The sequence below is a fragment of the Excalfactoria chinensis genome, chromosome 18 (assembly GCF_039878825.1).
Source record: "Excalfactoria chinensis isolate bCotChi1 chromosome 18, bCotChi1.hap2, whole genome shotgun sequence".
Classification (NCBI taxonomy): Eukaryota; Metazoa; Chordata; class Aves; order Galliformes; family Phasianidae; genus Excalfactoria; species Excalfactoria chinensis.
Genome location: NC_092842.1, coordinates 1,003,770 through 1,023,840, shown reverse-complemented (window position 1 = coordinate 1,023,840; position 20,071 = coordinate 1,003,770). Strand labels below are relative to the sequence as shown.

General features: G+C 44.7%; 1 protein-coding gene across 1 annotated transcript in view; it reads right to left on the bottom strand.

The window, feature by feature from the left end:
• Window positions 1–20,071, bottom strand: part of PNPLA7 (patatin like domain 7, lysophospholipase) — a 78,493-nt gene that overhangs the window by 22,307 nt on the left and 36,115 nt on the right. The window contains exons 20-25 of the mRNA XM_072352934.1: window positions 16,612–16,672; window positions 14,617–14,766; window positions 8,512–8,575; window positions 7,946–8,114; window positions 6,704–6,886; window positions 6,414–6,532 (exon numbers count right to left, since the gene is read on the bottom strand). Coding sequence (XP_072209035.1) covers window positions 6,414–6,532; window positions 6,704–6,886; window positions 7,946–8,114; window positions 8,512–8,575; window positions 14,617–14,766; window positions 16,612–16,672 — 746 coding nt within the window. The remainder of the gene's footprint in view (window positions 1–6,413; window positions 6,533–6,703; window positions 6,887–7,945; window positions 8,115–8,511; window positions 8,576–14,616; window positions 14,767–16,611; window positions 16,673–20,071) is intronic.

Sequence of the window (20,071 nt, the reverse complement as noted above, 5' to 3'; positions counted from 1 at the left end):
AAAGAGACATTATCAGACAAACAGCCACTGAGAAACCATGAACGTATGAATGCTGCCTTCTAAGGGAGCTTGAACGTACACCAGCTGAACTGCCACCCCACTGCTAAACAAGTGCCAAATACAGAAAAAGCAGAATGACAGCAGAAGGCTTCAAAAAGCCTCCTCGATTTCAGTGTGCAGGACAGTGACAGCACACAGACAAGGGGCAGATAAGGAGGCAGCATTTGAGGACACCACCAATTCCTTTGGGATGGTAAATCTAAAATCCTTCTTGATGCCTGCAGAGGCAGAAGGATCTTAGAGCAGAGATGGAGTCTGGTGACAAAACAGATGAACTCTGATGGGATAAGAAGAAAAAAATAGCAAAGCATCTCCGAGCAGGGAGACACGGGGCTACCTGGTGAGGTCACTGCATGGAAAGGCTGGCATTAAGGGAAGGATTTACACACAGACACATAACACAAAGCGGGGAACCCGCTGTGCCCACATGCCAAAGGAGTCAAACCACAAATGGATTTAAGTGTAGACTGCTTGAATCACAGTGACGGGGCTGTCAGCATCGGAGCACAGAAAGTCCTGGTGCTGCGTGCAGGTAATGCCAACACATCAGCTCACTCAGCTCACCTGCACGGACTCCTTGCAGCCTCAGCCACACAGCTGTACAAACTTCCTTTCCCCACCTCCATCCCGTTTTTCCGCTCCCCCGCAGTTCGCTCTATTTCCGTCCTTTTTCCCTTTGCTGTTTACATCCCATAAATACTTGCTAACAGCTGCCAAGTCCGCTGTAGGTGTCATTTGGCCAAGCTATGCCGAACACATTCTTTCCATCTAAAATAAATCCCCATCAGCTGCTGAAAAGCTTTGAGGCAAGTTCTCAGCTGTAGCGGTGTAAATGACTTCAGTGACAGATCTGCACTGGTGTAAACCAGGAGCTGAGAGTAACTCATCTTGTTTTCCTCCCTGAATTCTCCTGCTGCTGTCCTATTGTTTCTTCTCATAGGTTGGAAGGAACCTCAGCTTCAACCTATGCTGTGGGCTGGTTGCCCTCAACCAGCTCAGGCCGCCCAAGATCCCACCCAGCCCGGCCTCAAATGCCTCCAGGGATGAAAGATACTCTGATACTGACACTATGCTGAGGAGCAGCCCTTATGCCACCAGACCTGCCTTCTGCAGAGCGCCTGCATTGCATGGATTCATTGCCACACATTCATTACTATAAAGCATTTCCCGTTCAGAGCATGATTTTAAGCTGGCCAGGACTAGTTTCACCCTGGATTGCCTCCCTTGAACCTTTCCCAAAATAGGATCTTCTCATCTACACGTTCATGCATCCAGAAAATGGGGAGTTTGATGTGATCACGCTGGGTTTGGTTTTGTTTCACTGTACGATGCCCTTGAATGAATCACAAAAGATTATTGCTGCTTCTACTGGCAAACCATCACTGCCCTGCCTCCTATGGGCAAAGTCCCTGGGGATATCAGATGGGGCAGTACAGCTGCCCAGTGCTGGGAGCACCTCCTGGTGGGGTTAAGGACAAGGACTCCTGGCACCAAGGACAAATGACCTAAAGATGGCTTTCAGATAACATGCAACAGAACCCAAAGTATTGCCCAGCACTCCAGAAAAGCTCAGAGTCTCTATATAAACAAGAACTCTTTTCTATCCTATATCACTCCTTCAGACAGGTTTGGCTAACCTGTGCCCTTCACTGAGAGCAGAAATGGCACCCACCAGGTCAAGGAAGGCCAGGAACAGGAGCCCTGCTCTGCTGTCACTGTGGATCCTCTGCACACCACAGGAGCACAAACACAGGGCTCCTCCAACACTGACGGGCTCTGACACCCCACACATCTGAGCTTGAAAGAGGGATACAATAAAGAACAATCACAGCTCACAAACATACTGCAGGTTAGCAGAGAGCTTCCCTTGCACCAAATGCACCCATGGCAGTGAGCTGGCTGTGCTTGAAGGAAAGCAGGAGCTGCGGGCTGACAAATGCAAAGGCCATGGGGGATTAACCCGGAGTCGCCAACTTCCTGCCCTTGCAAATACCAGAAGGCTGAGGTTGGGCTCAGTATACAAAGGGATTACTCTGAAGAAAGGGAACGAGGGGAAGGATATCTCAAGCATTCGGCTCTTTTCCTGGCATGAAGCAGCGTCAGCCTCTTTCAGATCATTTCGACACTTCTATACCATGGAAATCTTGCTTCATAATCATTACTGGTCGCTAACAGACTGTAAATGCTGCAAATGCCTTGGTTTCATTCTTTGGTTTAAAAGCAGGACAGAAGCATTTTTCAGGCCTCTTTCATAGTTCGGTTTCATCTAGCAGCAGCAGCACAATGCATTTCCTGGGGACTATTGGGTTCTTTGCAGCCTCCCCATTCCATGCTGCAGCGACTGCCCTCCATGGCTGCAGTAACTTCAGGGCACCGTGAGCACCAGAGGCTGTTGGTGCTTTTTGGTCTCATCCTAAACAAGGGTCAGAACAAAGAAGGAACAAATGATTTTACCAGCAGTGATTTTGTTTCATAACCTCCTTCAGAACAATTCTGTCCATCAGGATATATTATTTTAATATTTCCAAGAGCAGGAATACCATTTTTATACATTTCTCAAGCTGCCGGCCCTCCGTTTACTGTGAATTCTAAGTACTGTGAGATGGATGACAAATGCAGGGCACACCTGCACCCTGCTATAAAGCACTGCATGCAACCCCAAGCACTGCCATCAATAACGTCTTTACAAAAGGCAGTGCAGTCCCAAAGCACACTGTGTGATCCGGGGGAATTACTCCAAAGCCGAGCAGTGTCTGTTGATGACAAATAAGGACATGTCCCAGTATGGGAGCAGCACTTGGCAAACTATTGCTTTCTTTCTTTTTTAATAGCTCCTTTGAGGGAGGATTTGAAATTGAATCCTAAGAGAAGAAAAGGAGGGCAGACAGAAGGCAGAAAAGCAGGAATGACAGCGGGATAAAAGGATGCAAAGAACAGGTTAATCTCAGGGCTTGGGTATGTCTGAACAGGAAACACACAGACTAACAAAGGAAAGAGAAAGGATGAGGGGACCTAGCTAGGAATGGAAGCTTGGAAGAGACATTAATCAAGTTAAGGTGAACAGCACTTCTATTGTGCAGCATGAGGAATGTGGTAATACCAGCACATTTGGGTTCCTCAATCCCTGTGTGCCTCATATCCAGGGGTGTGCTCGTTAGTCTCCATTTATGCAAAGTTTTGAACCCTACAAAGGCTCTGAAAAGTATTTCCTGCATTCTGATGTATCTGAGGAATGCTGGGAGTCGAGGAAATGCCTGGGGGGGATTTTCCTTCATCCCCCTGTAACTGCTATATTGAATTTGCCTAGGAGCCCATAGAGGAAAGCACCCCTCTGTGCTCTCTGTAACTGTGTTTTCAGCACGCTTCTCTGGAGACAGCTTCTGAATTCAGGCAGTAAATCACAGGATCGTAGAATCACAGAATCTCTCAGGTTGGAAAAGAACTGCCCTAACTCTAACAACCTCTGCTAAATCAGATCTCTGAGCACATCCAAACGGCTCTTAAACACCTCCAGGGTCGGTGACTTGACCACCCCCCTGGGGAGCCTATTCCAATGTTTAACTACCCTTTCTGTAAAGAAGTGTTTCCTAATGTCCAATCCAAACTTCCCCTGGTGCAACTTGAGGGCATTTCCCCTCGTCCTGTCACCTGTCACCAGTGAGAAGACACTTGCCCCACTCTCACTGCAAGCAACTTTCAGATCATGGAAGAGAGCAATACGGTCTCCCCTCAGCCTCCCAGCATGAGCATGTGTCTGCACTGCACAGCACTCAAAGTACCCAAACAAATGCATCTAATCTTTGTATTTTCTTAATGTGTCTACGCAGAGTTGGCGCACTGGAGCAAATTAACTCCTACAAGAATGACATTATAACCAACAACAAGGCTTGTCATCACAGCACAGTGTCAGTCAGCACTTGTGCAACACCACGACCAATTGTTTTTCCCCATGGCCCCAGGGACTCTGATACTTCTCTATTAAGTATTTACTGCCCATAAATTTCAGTTTTCCAACAGCTTTGATAAGACAATGACGGCAAACCAAGGGAAGGGTGGGCTGTGTGTGGGATGGCTGAAGTTCACGGCAGTGACGTATGGGAGGTTCGTGCCTTTATTGCAGGGTTTGCTGTGTCATTAGTCTCACAGTTACCTTTCAAAGGTGCTATTTTTCTAAACTCAAACCACTTTTCCTTCCCCCAAACTCCTCGGCAGTTCTAACTGAAATTAAGTTAGCAGTTGACTGTAGCAAAACACTGTAATTTCAGAACTGTATCACTTGGATTTGTTATATTTTTAACTTCACAAGAGAAAGAAAACCCTCAGTTCCTACGCGCCTTTTGTCATGACAAACCTAAGATAATGACTAGGAAGCTGCCTTGGTGAAACCTCCCGAACTGACTATCATTGGGAAGCCAGACAAGTAACAACTAAATAATGGATATTACTGGAGCCACAGAGCACAGCACCTCTCACACAAAGGATCAGCCTGAGCTCCGAATAACTCCATCCCTTCCCAAGAGTCTGAACTGTACGCTCACTTGGAAAAGAGATTAAACAAAAGCAATCAGTCTTTCATCCAACCACAGTTCTGATGACAATCCAGCTACAGAAATAGCATGCAAGTACCTTTCTGTTGAAAAACACAGTGCTCCCACCATCCATGTGCCACCAGCACGAGCTCCCAGAGAAAGCTTTTCAGGCCATGAAATGTAAAAAAGGATTTAGGAGAACGAAGGAAGCATCATATTTACCCACCGTCTGCCATTTTATCCTCTTAAAGTCTTCCATACTGCACAGATGCGGAGATGGGCAAATTAATGGCTGATGAGACACGAGTGCATTGATGAATGGGTGACTGCGTCCAGAAAAGCTAAACACAGCAGCTGTGCAATGCTTCAGATTTGAGAAGACAACACAGGACAAACAGGCTCTAACAAGCCTGCTCTTTCTTACCTCTGCTCCTGAACACCAGCAGGTGGTAGCTTGCAAATTAAGCAGCAGAACAAAAAAAAACAGTTTGGCAAAAACTACAGCAGTGTTTACAGAAGGAAGAAAGGAAGGGAATAAGCAAATTGTGCTGCCAGAAATATACAAGTGCATGGATTTTAGCATAGCACAGGCTTCAGTAAAGAGAGATCTCAGCTACCAACAGAACAACACAACCAAAAAAAATCCCAGACGAAACCAAGTGCTTTCTATCATTGATAAGAAATCTCCTGAGATACACACATTAAGTACAAGCTCCCTCTGCTTTATTTTGTGCCTCCACAGGACAGTGTTTATCTCAGAAATGAAATACTGAAATCATCTCAGGTGAAGAAACTGCAAAAGCAACCAGGATAAAGGCATCTTTACAGACACTCGAAGAAGCAGCCAAAGCAAAGCACTGGCTGTTTCAGCATCAGTGACTAATCAGAACAGCTGTCACAAAGCAGTTCTAACCCTCACTTATAGGGAATATTCCCTCCCCAAAGCACATGGTGGTCCCAAGACAAAAATGCGGTATCTCAGTGGATTTGAATCACACATGCAATACATGTATTCACATTTATATTTAAGAGAGGTATTTCAGAACACTGTTTTAAAGAAGGGCAAGAACACGGTGATGAAGATAATGAAGTTGGTGCCCTCTGGAATACTAAATTCCACATCTTTCTCAATAGAAAAGTCCTGAAGTTGAGAAGAATTCCAAAGAAAAACGTTGGTAACGGTGCATTTCCAAAGCACACTTATAACTCAGCTGGAATCCTACCAGAGCGTTCAGCACACGTCCCACCCTTGTGTCTGCAGACACACACACTTTGTGAGAGGCGTACAGGTACCCAGGGTATCACATCACTTTAAAGAAGAGAACGTTCTCTCATCAGAGAATGTAATCCCTCTTGCTGTCCAAACTTTGAGAAGCTTTGAGGGGCCTTGGAAGTATCATGACCCGCTTTCTAACACAAGAATCCATTGGGAAAAATCCATAGTGTAGGCCAACATAAGAAAGAAGAGTCACATTTACCCTCATCACCTCGTGGCATTAAGCCCAGTGTATGAGAGAACTCATAACAAACACTCTGTACCAAACATTCACGTTTCTTCTTGTGTTCCTTCCACAGAAACCCAAACAAAAATCCACCCAATTACGTTTGCATACGAAAAGCATCTCCTCAGCCTCTCTCCAGAACATTATTTATGGAACAGTGCAGATTTTATAGGATGCCTGTTATTCTGCTCCAATCACAACTCTGCAAGAGCGATGCTCAAGGACTCTACAGCAATGCATCCACACGTCCAGGACACACCACAGGATGCACAGCAGCAGGCTGGGATCTCTAGCACCAGACAGAGAACATCCTGGGACCTACCTGGCTCCCCCACCACCAAGGACCAGGGCGATGGCATTTCCAGTCAGAACACGAGCCAGGCGAGAGAAGTCCGAGTGGCGGTCTGGTGTCTTCTGGAACACGCGTTCATACATCTCTATCTGCAGAAAGGAGGGATACAGTGATCATTCTAAAAGCATGAATGTCTCATTGCCCATGTTAACAACATACCAAAAAAAAAAAAAAGGGGGTTATGAACTATTCAAACAGGCCTAGTGATCAAATGCACCTCCCACATTTTTGCCATTTTACCACCAAATCATGTATCTCACCAGCTTTGGCAAACTTCTTTTGGAAAACACTCTTCGTGGACAGTGCAGATGAAGATGAGCAGAACACCAGCTCCTCATATTGAGCCATTCCACAGTTCTGGAAGGGAGCGGCCCATCCTCCTTATGGAGCAGAATCAGTTGCTTCTGGGCTCGAACTGCTGTGTTCTCCAGCATCCTCTCCAGCTACAGGAAATTAAATACACCAAAGGAATGGAGGTATCAGGCACATGCTGCTCCATTATTAACTTAAGATGTTCTGTTTTGGAATAGATATATGCAAGTGCAAATACACATCTGACACCTAATCTGAATGTGTAGATTGCTATGAACACTGAGAACATCAGAGAAGATGGATTCAGTCAGACACACTGATAGCTGTGGGCTTATGTGGCAAAGAGAACCCCACAACTGGACAAGGATTTAAATCTGAATGTAAAACACAATGATCTCTACTAGAACACAAACCATTAAAAGCACAGCACAGGTGTGTGCTGTTCACACAGCATGAGATTGCTTTCCAAGTCACACCTGAGCCTGAAAGCTTTCAGTATACTTTGTTTTTTTTACATCCAATCAAACCACTTTTTGCTCCTTGCCCTTCTTACTTTTTGTTTCAGGTGGTGAGTTCCCATTACTGTGCTTCCTGCCTCCCCCATGCTGACGAAGAACCAGACACAAAAGAATGCTGCAGATGGGAACAGTCCCAGGCTCTCTGGAGGTCAGACTCAGCACTTCAGAATCTTAATAGCCCTATTTATTTTCCTCCCAGTTTCTGTAGAATTTGTGCCTGATCAACAAACTTTAGCAATAAAATATTAAGGATAAAAAAAGGGGAAAAAGGGCTTATAGTCTGTAATGAAATACCACTGATTATTTGTACAACACACTTCACATACAGCTTTCCCTACACGTACACCACTAAATGTACCAAAGATTTTATCTGCTTATTTGGAGATCCTGCAGAGAAATTCTGGACAGAAACTGGAATGCCATATTGCTTCAGTGTGATTTGGCTTGGATTTACTATTGACCAAAATGATTCTCTGGAACCCTGACAGAAGTACTTTTACAGAAAGCTTGTCATTTCAGAAAATTCTCATTTAATTCTTCTACTTATAACGAAATATTCCCAAGAAACCCATTACTTATGCTTCATTCCCCAGAAATTCACTTGTGTGAAACAGCATCTTTTTTTTTGCTCTACTGCTAACACAGCAAACACGGGAAGAAGCTGTTCCGCACCTCTCCAACAGTGGGCTCCTGGTCTCCCAGCCCCACTATCAAGATGCAGTCAGCCTGCCTGATGCAGCGTTGAGTCCACGGAGTGAGGGTGCTGTCTGCCTGGTACAGGACGATGCGGTGGATGTCCTCCTGCTGGCCCAGCCAGCTCGTCAGTCGGTACTCATGGATACTGGGGACAGAGGAAACAAACTTCTTTCATACCACAGCTCTTGTCAGAGTGAAGTCCTGCATGTCAAGCACAGCATCTGAAGAGCATCAGAACCTCACATCTCTTGCTTGCTCAGGCTGTTTCACAACATTCCCTCCCCGCCTTCATTTCCAGGCTCGTGCATGTTGATTTCTCCATTATCTATACCATTCAATATATACACAGAGAAAAAAGGATGCAGTGCTTCTGTGACATAGAATCATAGAATGGCCTGGGTTGAAAAGGACCCCAATGCTCATCCAGTTCCAGCCCCTGCTGTGTGCAGGGTCACAATAAATACAAGGTTTCTTTCCCAAACACTGTATATTTGCATAGCACCTTTCTGCACTTTTCCACATGTCATACAGGTGGCACATACCTATCCAGCGCAGCAGAGCCCAGCCGCTGTTTGATGTTATCACTTGTGAGCAGCAAGGCAGGACCTGAAAGAATAGAGTGGCTCATATATGAACGTCTGCCATTCAGCTCCTGACAAACTCTATTGGGAAAACGTAGCCATATCACTATAACAAATGCAGCTTTTTTCTTTAAAGATCATGATGGATAAGTGCACTGAGAGTTGCCACAGAAGAGCTGGCTTGAAGATTTTCACACTTATCTACAGTAACATCTTCCCATTTTCCCCATTCCCAGAGCTGGATTCATGCATTGGCCTCGACCTACAAGCTCTTTTATTGTGTTCTTCGATGCCACATAGAATGAGGGCTTCTACTTCAGCTGTATTCTGACACCACAAGCACAGTATTTATTAGGGTATCAACCTCATATTTCTCATCCTGAGAAATTCACATAGAGCTGGGACTCAGATTTATATTAGTAAGGTGATGGTTACCCACAGACACTGCTCAAGTGGGGACGACACATCTAAGGAACCTCGAGGTGGAACATTTCTTCAGCAATCGCATCCAGGCGCCCTCCTGCTGCATTTGGGACAGGGGCTGCCTGCACTCAGCCCATCACCCAACATCAGAGTATGGACACACTGCAGGAGCCTCCCAGTGCCTGCCCCTGGAGGACGAGGGCACGCAGAACATCACTCACAACCAGCACAGAACTCAGCGATGCTTCCAACTCAAACAGCTCTGTTTCGCTTCAGAAGCAGCAACCATCTGCTCTACAATTTCAATTTCAAGCAAGCTCCCAATTAGTCAACCATTAAATAATCCTCCATCAATGCGATCAAGAACACCAACATATGTGTTCTCAAGCACGTAAAACAGTCTGACCGAATGTTATTCAGACTAAAGTGCTGAGAATAACCAAGTAATGAAAATGTTTCTCAAGTATACATCCTCCACACAGCCATGCGGGTAGGCAGGAATGTCCCAGTCCATGTGTTACAGCATTGCCAATGCACGTCACCAGGTGATAACGTGATGCTCTCTCCACACCTACAGCAGCCCCCAGGCAACTTATAGCTGCTCCTGGTGTAACAGCAACATCCCTTCATCCTTCAGGGTCTTCTCTTTCAGGATTAGACACAGGGTTAACAGCCCAAAGGTAAGAGCACAGGAAAGGTGATACAAGGTAATGTTCAATATTTATCTAGCCCAGTACTGTCAGACTCTGACCAACAACAGAGCAAGGAAAGCTTAGTGCCATTCTCCAAGCCTCCAGCAATTTGCAGCTCATCAATTTCCAAGCTAGAGGTGGTAACTTCTAGAAGTTTGAGATCTATCTTTCAGCATATTCACTGGGAGTCTGAATCCTGGCTCTTCTGAGCTTCAGGTGAGAAAAACCAGCATGGCAGCAGCCTCACCCCCAGGCACAGATGATCATGATTCACCGAGAAACCTCACAGAGCATCTAAATCGGTTCTCCAAAGTCATCTGTTTTCAGGACAGAACTACAAGTCTGTGAAAGAGAAGCGAGAAGAACAAAGTGCTGGCACATATCAGAGGTCTGGCTCACTGCATCTTTTAAGAATAAGGCAGGCCCGAGATGGCACTTCAGGAAGGCTTCCAGTCTCATACTGTGGCCCAGTAAGAAGAAAAGCATTACGTAAGAGATGCAAAAACCTCTTCCCTTTCTAAAGATAAACACGGTCTCACTTTCATAATGTTTTCCATATAGCAGCACTTCCCAAGATCTGAAGGAGTGGCAACTGAAGATGCCCTAGTTCTACAGCTAATATAATCCCAAAATCACACACCTCAGTTAAATCAAATATGAAGTACTAAAGTAAGGAAACATATGAAGGAAGTGATCGCTGATGCTTAGGCATGGTTGCAAATGCAACTCAAACGGGATAAAAGCACTGGTACAAAAAGACACAGCCAAGAATCACACGCACTGAGGAAAAAGTTCAATCACAGCAAACTTACTTGCGTGGACTTCATCTAATCAGATCCTCTGTTGTGCCTAAGAAAAGCCTACAAAGCTGCGTGCCAAAGACCTGAGAAAGGAGGTTGATGTCTCAGTGCCCAGCAAAGAGTACCAGCTTGTGCTGGTTCCAGGCACTGCATTCATCTCAACACATTCCATACTTAACCTTTAAATCTAATTTGTGCATAAAGAAGGGACATTCTGGTAGAATAATGCATTAAAACGTCCAATAAATTATCAGTAAAGGCATTTCAGTGAGATTTCCAATGCATTATACATAATTAGGAACTGAAAGCAAGCTTAGTTAAGGGCTAGAAGCAAGAGGAGAAGTGTATGCTGGATTGAAACCTTGCTCTGTACTTCAGACTGAAGTTTTCACAGCAGAGGGCTCCCACAAAAAGCAGAATTTGCACAGCCATTTGCACAGCAGTTGTGTGGCACCACAGAATGGCTCTCAGTTAGAAAGGAAAAATAGCCTGGCAAATCCATCTTCTCAATCCTCAGTCTTCTGGAAGAGCTTTTTTGACAAGAGCTGCTCTACAAGAACTTGGGGGGGGAAAAAAAAACACACCAAAAGGAAACCAAAGGACATGGACCAGAATTCATCGGCATGGTTGATCCAATGTGCAACTGCACAGCAAGAAGACAGAACAAAGAACTTGCTCACTTTTATTTCACTCTTGTTCTGAAGTGGAAAATTCTATCCCAGCTCTCTGCAGGTTTTCTATTCCACATTCTCCTTTCTCTGGAGACCCAGAGACCGAGGTTCATAGAAAGGGCTCTGATACTGCAGCATGAAAGCGAGCGGTGAGGAGCAGCTCCTGATGTGCCACGCTCTGCAGGACTCCTCGGCCCTCTCCTGAATGCTCAGATCATTCCCTGCCCACAGCGGGGGTTGGAGCTCAATGATCTTTAAGGTCCCTCCCAATCTAAGTCATTCTATGATACCATGATCATGTTTTACAATCATAACTTTCTCAAGATGAAGATGGGTTCACACTGACTTATTGCCATTAGGTACCAAGTAACTGTTTCACCCTTGTTTTGCCAGTTGATGGGGTCAGCAGGAAGAACACTGGCATCAGCTAAAGGGATGAGCTTATTATACAGTCTGCTTCGAAATAATACAGAAATAAAGCACTGCCTATAGTTGAAAGACCAACCAAGCCCAGCCTGGACAGGACAACATCAATTGGTTCCACTACAAATTTAAATATGAAATCCACATAACAGATTCAAGTAACAAGCCTATAATCCCTATTATTTGTAATGAGCATTATTATAGGTGAATTAACTTCTACTTTATTTTTCCATTCTCGTGGGCAGTACAGACTAACTCATGCTGTTACTCACGCTGATTCTCCCAGACTGAGATACTCTCCTTGTTATTACTATTAGGCTCCTCTAATAAGATGAAAGTAGCCACAAACCAAAATAAAAACCCAAAGCCATTAAGCAGATTTAGCTGCAACGAGCTCCAGTTCACAGCACTGGAAACAACCTTCTAATATCAGACCCAGGGAAAGAAGAGCATCCCCTCATCTCACTTGGCAGGTTTTGTTACAACCCGACCTGCAGACAGGCCATGCAGCCCAGGATGAAGGTCAGCCTGCAGACTCCCCCCAGAAGTCACCATCTCCTGCAATGACAGCCCATTACGGCTCTGGCAGTCATTTCAGAATCACTGCATTTATTCTAATTCCTGTTCTCTTTCCTCCGACCTGCAGCGAGGACATCACTACAACAGCCATCTAAATTCACGTTATGGGGAGAATGAGGAATGTTATAAAAATATATTCAATTGCAGTAGAGAACTGAAAACCAGCTGCTTTAACTCCACACAAGTTCCTACACACCACAGCTACTCAATATTGCTCTGGAACGTATTTCAAGACCAGACCAACGGAACAAGAAGAATCAAACCTTAAACATCTCAACTTACCCACAAGTTCCTTCCAAGAGAAAACCAGAATAAGCAACAAGTGCTGATGAAAGGCTGCAAACACACACAGAGAGCCCTCCAATTTTCAGTATTCACTCCAGCTGACATTCCAAAGAGAAAGATCTTCAGTTAAGCCTCAAACACATCCAATAACACCTCTCATTTCATAATGAAGTTCACCATCTAATCACAGCTCAGACCCAAGCACTAATTCACCACTTTGACAGCCAGAAGCAGGTAAGCACTCACAAAGACACTGAGTTCCTATACAATAGCTGCTCACTAAGCACTAATCCAAATCTCTCCACACAGCGTGTTTGAGATCCTCACATGGAAAATGGACAGAGTTCTAAATCAAGATAACCCAAAAGTAAGCTGAGATTTTGCTTCACAGCACTGACTGAACTTGCTCAGACCATTTGTCACACACCAGTACAGAACACTCACACAACTCACAGCCTCAGCAGAAAGCACAAAAGCATTAGGGGGAAAAAAAAAGAGAAAATGCTGCTAAAAAATAAGAATAGAATACAGCCTGCGTTAAAAAAAAGACCCTCAGAACTACACAGTTCAGAAGCACACAACAAACCATTGGCAGGAGGTTAACCACTGATTCAAAGGGTTGAGGGCTGAATAAACACCAGGCTGACCCGACCAATAGGGGCTATCAAGGCTAGAGAGCTTGGTCTACCAGCTGTGTGTTGGACCATATGGCTAGCTGTGTTTTCACACAACACTTTCCTCTTCCCACTGCAGCCGTCTGCTCCATCTTGGCAAGAACTTCAGATGCCAAGGTTGTATACTATCTATAGCTGCCAAGTACTACACAGACATCAGTTTGGATGCAGAAAATAAAAATGAAGGGTGCACAAGAAAAGGCCGAGTGATCAAAACAAAACCCCCCTCTTCCATTCGAGTTGCTTTCAACCAGAAGGGTTATTTTTATTCTGAATAGTCCTTTAAATACTTAATCTTGGTTTGTTTTATTTACAGGCTCCGAGTGCTGTCGCCCATCAAAACAAGCTGGCAACAATCCATTGTAAGTACCCATTAGCAATATAGCTGTGGCTGAAATCTGTGCTTTGTTATGAACTTCTTTTGCCTCCCCAAAATAAAAGGAACCTTCAAACACCCACAAATCAGTACTTGCTGTAGCACACCAAATGCAAATTTATGTCTCTAAAGGTGAAGGGGCTCAAATTCCAACCACGTTTCCCTTGCCCGCTCACCTAGAAGGTTTTAAAACAGAATAGTAAGTGCCAACTGCCCTAAGTGCCAGATACCCATAAGGCCTAGAAAGGAAATAACCATTAAGTGAACCTAAATGGTTACAGATCATGCATCAGGTAACCTGCACTTCTCAGAATACTAAGCTGACACAGCAGGGTTTCAATTCAAAGAACTAGAGGGGATTTACTTAAAATCTATGATAGCATATAAGGATGAAAAAAAGATGTTCAGGAAACATCAGACTGTTGTGGAGCATGAGCTGAATTGTGAATTCAGTACACAGCGTCGTGAGCAACTGAACTTGCACAGCCAACTTCACCAATGGATACATCAATTAATGAATCACTTGTGAGCCGAATACATGGCTTCATGAGCATGAAACAGACAAGCTGGCAACAAACAGGATAAAGTAAGCCAGTGTAGGAAGGCACGATTTAGGACTGTTCAGAATTCCAGTGCCAATCTGGATGGATCTACTGCACAATCCTTCTCTATCAGTTCTTATGTTTGCTACTTACTACCTAGCTAACAACAGAAAATTGTATGAGAAATCCTTTGTGGGATCAGGCTGTACAACTAAAAGCCTGGAAGAGGCTCAGACCTAAGAGGAAAAAAAACCTGAACTCTCCAACAGGCGCTATGGGAGCAGAACAGGCTGCGGGCACTCATCTGCTGGAGTACCTGCAAGTCTTGGGAGTGCAACAGGTCACACAAATCAGATCATCTTTCTGAGTAATCGAGGCCACAGTATTCTCCACTACGTGTTAGGAAAGCATGATAAGGATAGGAAGAGAGCAAGTCAGAAGCAGAAGGAGATTAAGCTGGTCTCATCTGGAGCATTTCTACGTGGCTACCCCACATAACAGCATGAATCCACTGCTGATTGACAGGTACCTGGCTATACTTCTCTGAAAAGATAAGAGGCACTTATTTCCCATGATGCAGTAACACACAAACACTTCTTACCCACAGCAGTGAGAGCGTGCTTGAGCTCCAGAGTGAAAGCAGTAAGTGGCACCTCTTCAGACACCGGCATAATTGCTATTGTGGAGAGATTGCTGGCGGGATTTCCGGCATCCCACTTGCTGCTCGAGCTGTGCAATCCAAAAGGACGGCCTAATGGGAGAGAAACAACCCCGACAAACAGAAATAAGAAAGCCACATCATTTACCATCCAGTTTTGTTCTCACTATCCAAGTAGATCCTAAAGAAATAATCACTTCTTATGGTATTCCTGATCAAGGAAATTAATACATGCTTTCAATAAAGTTCTTCTAGGAGATGTGTGTCTACATCTATTTTCACTCCTCTCCAGTATAGGAAAACGTGGATCTTTACAGATAGGTGAGCATGAAAATAAAATATGGAACCTCTAAAACAGATGCAAAGCAACCATGGAAGCATCTGCAATATCTTGCAATAGGCTGAGCAACACAGAGGGGCTGCGGGTAGAGAAATGCATTTTTTGACAGCAGTATTTGATGCACGTAACAAAGCCCCTCCCAGACAGTTTAGCACAGGGAAAGAATGATAAGTGTGTTCTACAAACAGCTCTTTTCAGTTTTATACCATTTATTTCCTCTATAACCCCTCTCAGACAAGCTGACTTTGCTGCTAGCACCTGCCAATTCAACTGTAAGCATAGAGTAAAATTAATGTCATCTAAGCTAAGATTTAGCAACTGGCTTGTCTTATTCTACCCTGCAAAGCTCCAACACGTGCCATTTTTGAGGTGGATGTATGGAAGCATGTGACACGCTGTAATTGATATGAAAACTCATTTAAAGTGCATATGCAAGATCAATAGTACACTGCAGGACACAAAGAAATGCCAGATAAACCTGTTTCAAATATATTCAGCACTGGAGATATTCAAGTCTTCTAAAATAGCTCTCCACAGAACATTAAATAGTTTTTCTCTCTTTTAGGTGATCTTCAAGAAGGTATTTGTAGGTTCAAACAAGTTACATGTCACTGCTCCACTCTTTCATCTCCATCGTTCCTTCTCTCCTCAGAACTTCAATGGCTGCTCTCTGATCCAGCTCCTATTATTGCCTACCACTAATTTTCTTCCATCTTCTCCAGAACACATATCATCCCATTTCCCAAGCAGTGCAAACTCTGCCCCAGGTCACAAAGGCATTTCAGCACGCACAAGAGATTAACAACAATCACTGCTGGAGATGTACACAAAACTGATGCTGTATACAAAGCACTTAAAGGACGGACTTGGAAATCCATTCCCCAAAGTGGCTTCAAAACCTGCAAGGTGACAGCTTCAATTCCAGTCACCTTGGAATACCATAAAAACAGCAATACAAGAAATAGGATAGAATTTTTCTATTAAAACAATCAAAAGCCCACAGCAAAGAATCCCACGACACAATCAGTGGTTAACACACATTTGTTTTCTGTTAAAAGCTGCTCAGGAACAACCAACTACGGGAAACTTCCTCCTACTCACTTCAATTAGTAAATACACTTCGGTTTGCCTCTGCCACATACATAAAACTCACCAACCAATACATGATGAACCATTTGCTCTCAGACAATTCATTGAGAGGATGCAAATACAGACATACTAAGTCAGTCAGTACGCAGATGCCACTCAGCATGACTGTTGGATTCAGGTCTATCATGGCAGCTATTTCTAACCATCCCTTGGAGCTGTTCTTTTGCAAGCAATTTCATGGAGGTATCACTGCACGTACACAGCTGTAGTTTTCCATCTCATTTGCAAACTGTTCCACTCCCATCCTTGTACAGCCACAACTCCCCACCAAAAAACTGCTGCACTTACATATAACAAATGAAACATTCACTTGTGACAAGCAACAGCAAAAATATTTAGGGGCAAGTTCTCTTGTCAAGTGGTTACTTTCTTTCTCTGAATTTAATGACGTAGTTCCAGCTCCAATGAAGCACCAGAATGGATGGGAACAGTCCAGCAATGACTCTTACCTCCCTGCTGAAGGCTGCCAAGGATCTTCTCTCCCAGCAGGTGAATAAGTCTAGTCACAACCTAGCAGTGGGAGGCAAGAGGAAGAAAAGAAACAAACGTTCAGGCAGAATATACTCAAAACAATGCAATTAAATGGATGCTTCTGAGTTTTGTAAAACATTATCTCTAGGTGGAACAAGGGGATACAGTTTAGTATCCACTGCTTCTTTCCTGGTTGTAACGTACGGCATCTGATCATTTGTCTTGTTTTACCTAAGAAAAAATAAATAAACAAAACCAAAACAAAGTAGCCGTTATTTGACTTACACTGACAACAGAAGGGAAAAAAAATATCCAGTTCCTTAAGGCAAACATGTCAAAGCCTGCTCCAGCTCTGCCTTCTCTCTGCTGTGTGCCTGCATCCCTACCCAAGTGGCTCTGCTGGGTGCCTGCTGTACACCTCCACCTGCTACAAGCAGCTCAGGCTCCAGCCTGCACTGCAGTTCCTCCTGCAGTCCTGCTTCCATCTGCCCCCTGGGAATTACTCAACTCACAGTACACAGTTTCCGATGCCTTGCACTAAGGGGACAAACACGCACTCAAACCACACAGAATCAGAGCTGAATTGTTATCGGGATGTTTCCACACCACCCCCTCAAATCACATCTGCGAGGTCCCCTGGAGCTGACAGATTTCTTTCCTCCCTCAGTCACCCTGAGGACTTTTGCTGATAGAAACCACTCTTCTCATAGCCAAGCAAAACTTCTGAGCTTGTCTCCAGCACCAATAATCAATATCTCCCTATACTCTGGATGGTAGAAGACTAATAATTGCAATATCAATCAATGGCAGAGTTGAAACATGCACTGTTTATTCTGAAATATCTCCACACAAATGCTTTACCAAGTGAGAAACGAGATACTTAAATGCGTTCAGAATCATCAGAGTAATCATTAGACATTCTCCCCCAGGCAAACAACTCACAGTCTGTTCCCAGCAGGGCATCGAAAAGCAAAACAGAAAACAAGACAAAAAGCCTACAGTTCTCACAAAGCATCTCCAAACTAACGGGCAGCAGCAAATGGCAACCCCGGCCCTCAGCCAAAGGGACACACGGCTCCACAGGGAGCAAGCACTGCAGGATTCATCCCCCAGATAGGAGGCAGTGTAAGCACTGTGACAGCTCAGCTTCCCACCTGCATTATTCCATGTGTGCTGCTTCAAAAGAGGTTGACACAGAATGAGGGACCTCACAGCTTTAATATATTAAACAGAGACTTCTTAGGAGCATCACCATCCCCATCTCTCACACGTTCACCTGCCAACCCACCGGTAAACTCTGGGACTTCAGCAGTTTGGCAGTATTATTTAACTACATTTTACTCTTCTGGATGACTTTAAACGTCAGCATTTTAATTACGTTCTAAAACCAACTCCTGTATTTATAACTGGCAGCTAAGGAGAGCTCCGGTGAAGTTAAAGAAAATGTCCAAGGTTAATGACAGAACTAAGAATAGAACCTATTGGTCTCATTTTCCAGCTGGCTGCTTGTAGTACCAGGAAATATTATTTGTCTTGTTTGCAAAAGCAAGCCTTGCAGCCTTGGTACATATAGATATGGGGAAATTATTTCCCCGGTGACTTTGTAAGACAAGCAAATTGCTCACCATAACAGGATGAGTCACTCTGTCGCAGTCATGGCAACGTCGAAGGAACATCAATTTGAGATGGTAGCTAAGAACTGGCCTCAAATTTCCTTGGAGCTCTGTTACCTACACTATACATTTTCTTTCACATCAAAGAAAAAAAGGCAACAATTTTTTCCCTAACAAAGGTTTGTCCATCAGCTTGAGGGAAAAGGTATTATACATCAGACTTCTTCATCAACAACAGATCCAAGCTTCAATGACCAACCTAAACCCACGGCTCTGCGGAGCAGCCAAAGCAGCTCTCGCCAAAGCAGAATTCAAAATCCACAGACAAAAAAGGAAAGAAAGCCAAAGCCGCCCATCCCTCAGGTTTCCCAGCAGCTCCAGGCAAAGGCAGCCTTGGCCGAGAGACACGGGATGTAGGGGCAGGAGAGGAGCTGGGTGGCATGAATGGGCTGCCTCAGCCTCTGGAGGGGAACAGAAACAAGCCCCTGGGCTAGGAAGAGATATCAGGGAAACACATTACTGCAAATGTGCCAGTGAACACACGGCTGGTAGAGGCACCAGCAGGAGAACGCCAGCTAACCGGGCACTGGCACCTGGGAGCAGACACACCTGTGTTACCTGCTTTGGTGCACCTTGAAGGAGAAACACTTGGAATTGGCAGCAAGGGGAAGCAGAGGTGAGAAAGTAGGAAATCTCACAGTGCTGCTGGGAACCAGCTATGCAAAATGGTCTCATTCCCACTGCAGCCTCATTCCTGGAAGCCCTTCCAGCACAGACAGACATGCCTGGTGCGTTCAGCCTTGGATTTCAGTCTCTCCTAGCACCTCGAAGACATGCCCTGCTCCCACAGACACAGCTGCAGCCCAATCTGCTGGCACAGAAGCACTCTGTTCGGATTTCAGGTTTGACTTTGGTTTGAAGGAAAAATCTGCACTGCAAAAAAGGCAGCTAGATAGAACTCATTTATCTAAGAACAACTGGATGGTTCTAAATGAGGCCACAATAATTAATTGCCTGCAAAGTAAATGCAACTTTTCGATCCCTCACATTACAGAGAGAGGCAAGTATGGTTTAGTTTGTGCGGAAGTTAAATCTACCATTCCTCATGATTACAAACCATGCCTGGAGCGAGTAAATCCTGTTCAGGTAATTGCAGTTAATCACTTGAACCAATAATGAGCAGAGGCTTCAATTAGGCACTTCTGTTGTAAGCCTAGGCACGGATAGGGCTACACAGATGAAATCACCATGCTGCAGATTGAACTCATCCTTGCATAGGATAATGCCCTCCTAGTCACAGTGCTACCATTCCAAGTTGTGAACTTTGAGTCATTTTACCACTGCCATTTCACCACCTCCTAACTTTCACCTTGCCACTTACCACTCCAGCTCCCCAGAGGTGTGTTTGCTGTTCCTGACACAGCTCCATGCTGAGAAAGACCCACCCAGGTTAACCCAGCAGCCCCCACTGCCTCGCACTGAATGTCTGCACTTGGTACAGAGGTTGTGGCAACTCATTAATTCTCCCATCTGCTTAACTAATATTGAATTACAGAAAAGACCTGCAGCCTCTGCATTGCAGGGCAGGGACTGAACTTCCCATTCCCAAGGGGACCGTGTTCTCTGACCTTCAGATGAGTCACATCAGCTTCCATACAAATCTCATTCAGCCACGGGGCCAGGCAGGAATCCAGCACAGCAGTGGTGCAGGCACCCAGCTGGCACCCCATCCACCTGAGGTGTCTCTACCTGCTTCACACTAAGGTAATTCCCACACTCAAATAGCTACCATTACCCTACAGTGCCCTATTTCCTGTAATACCCT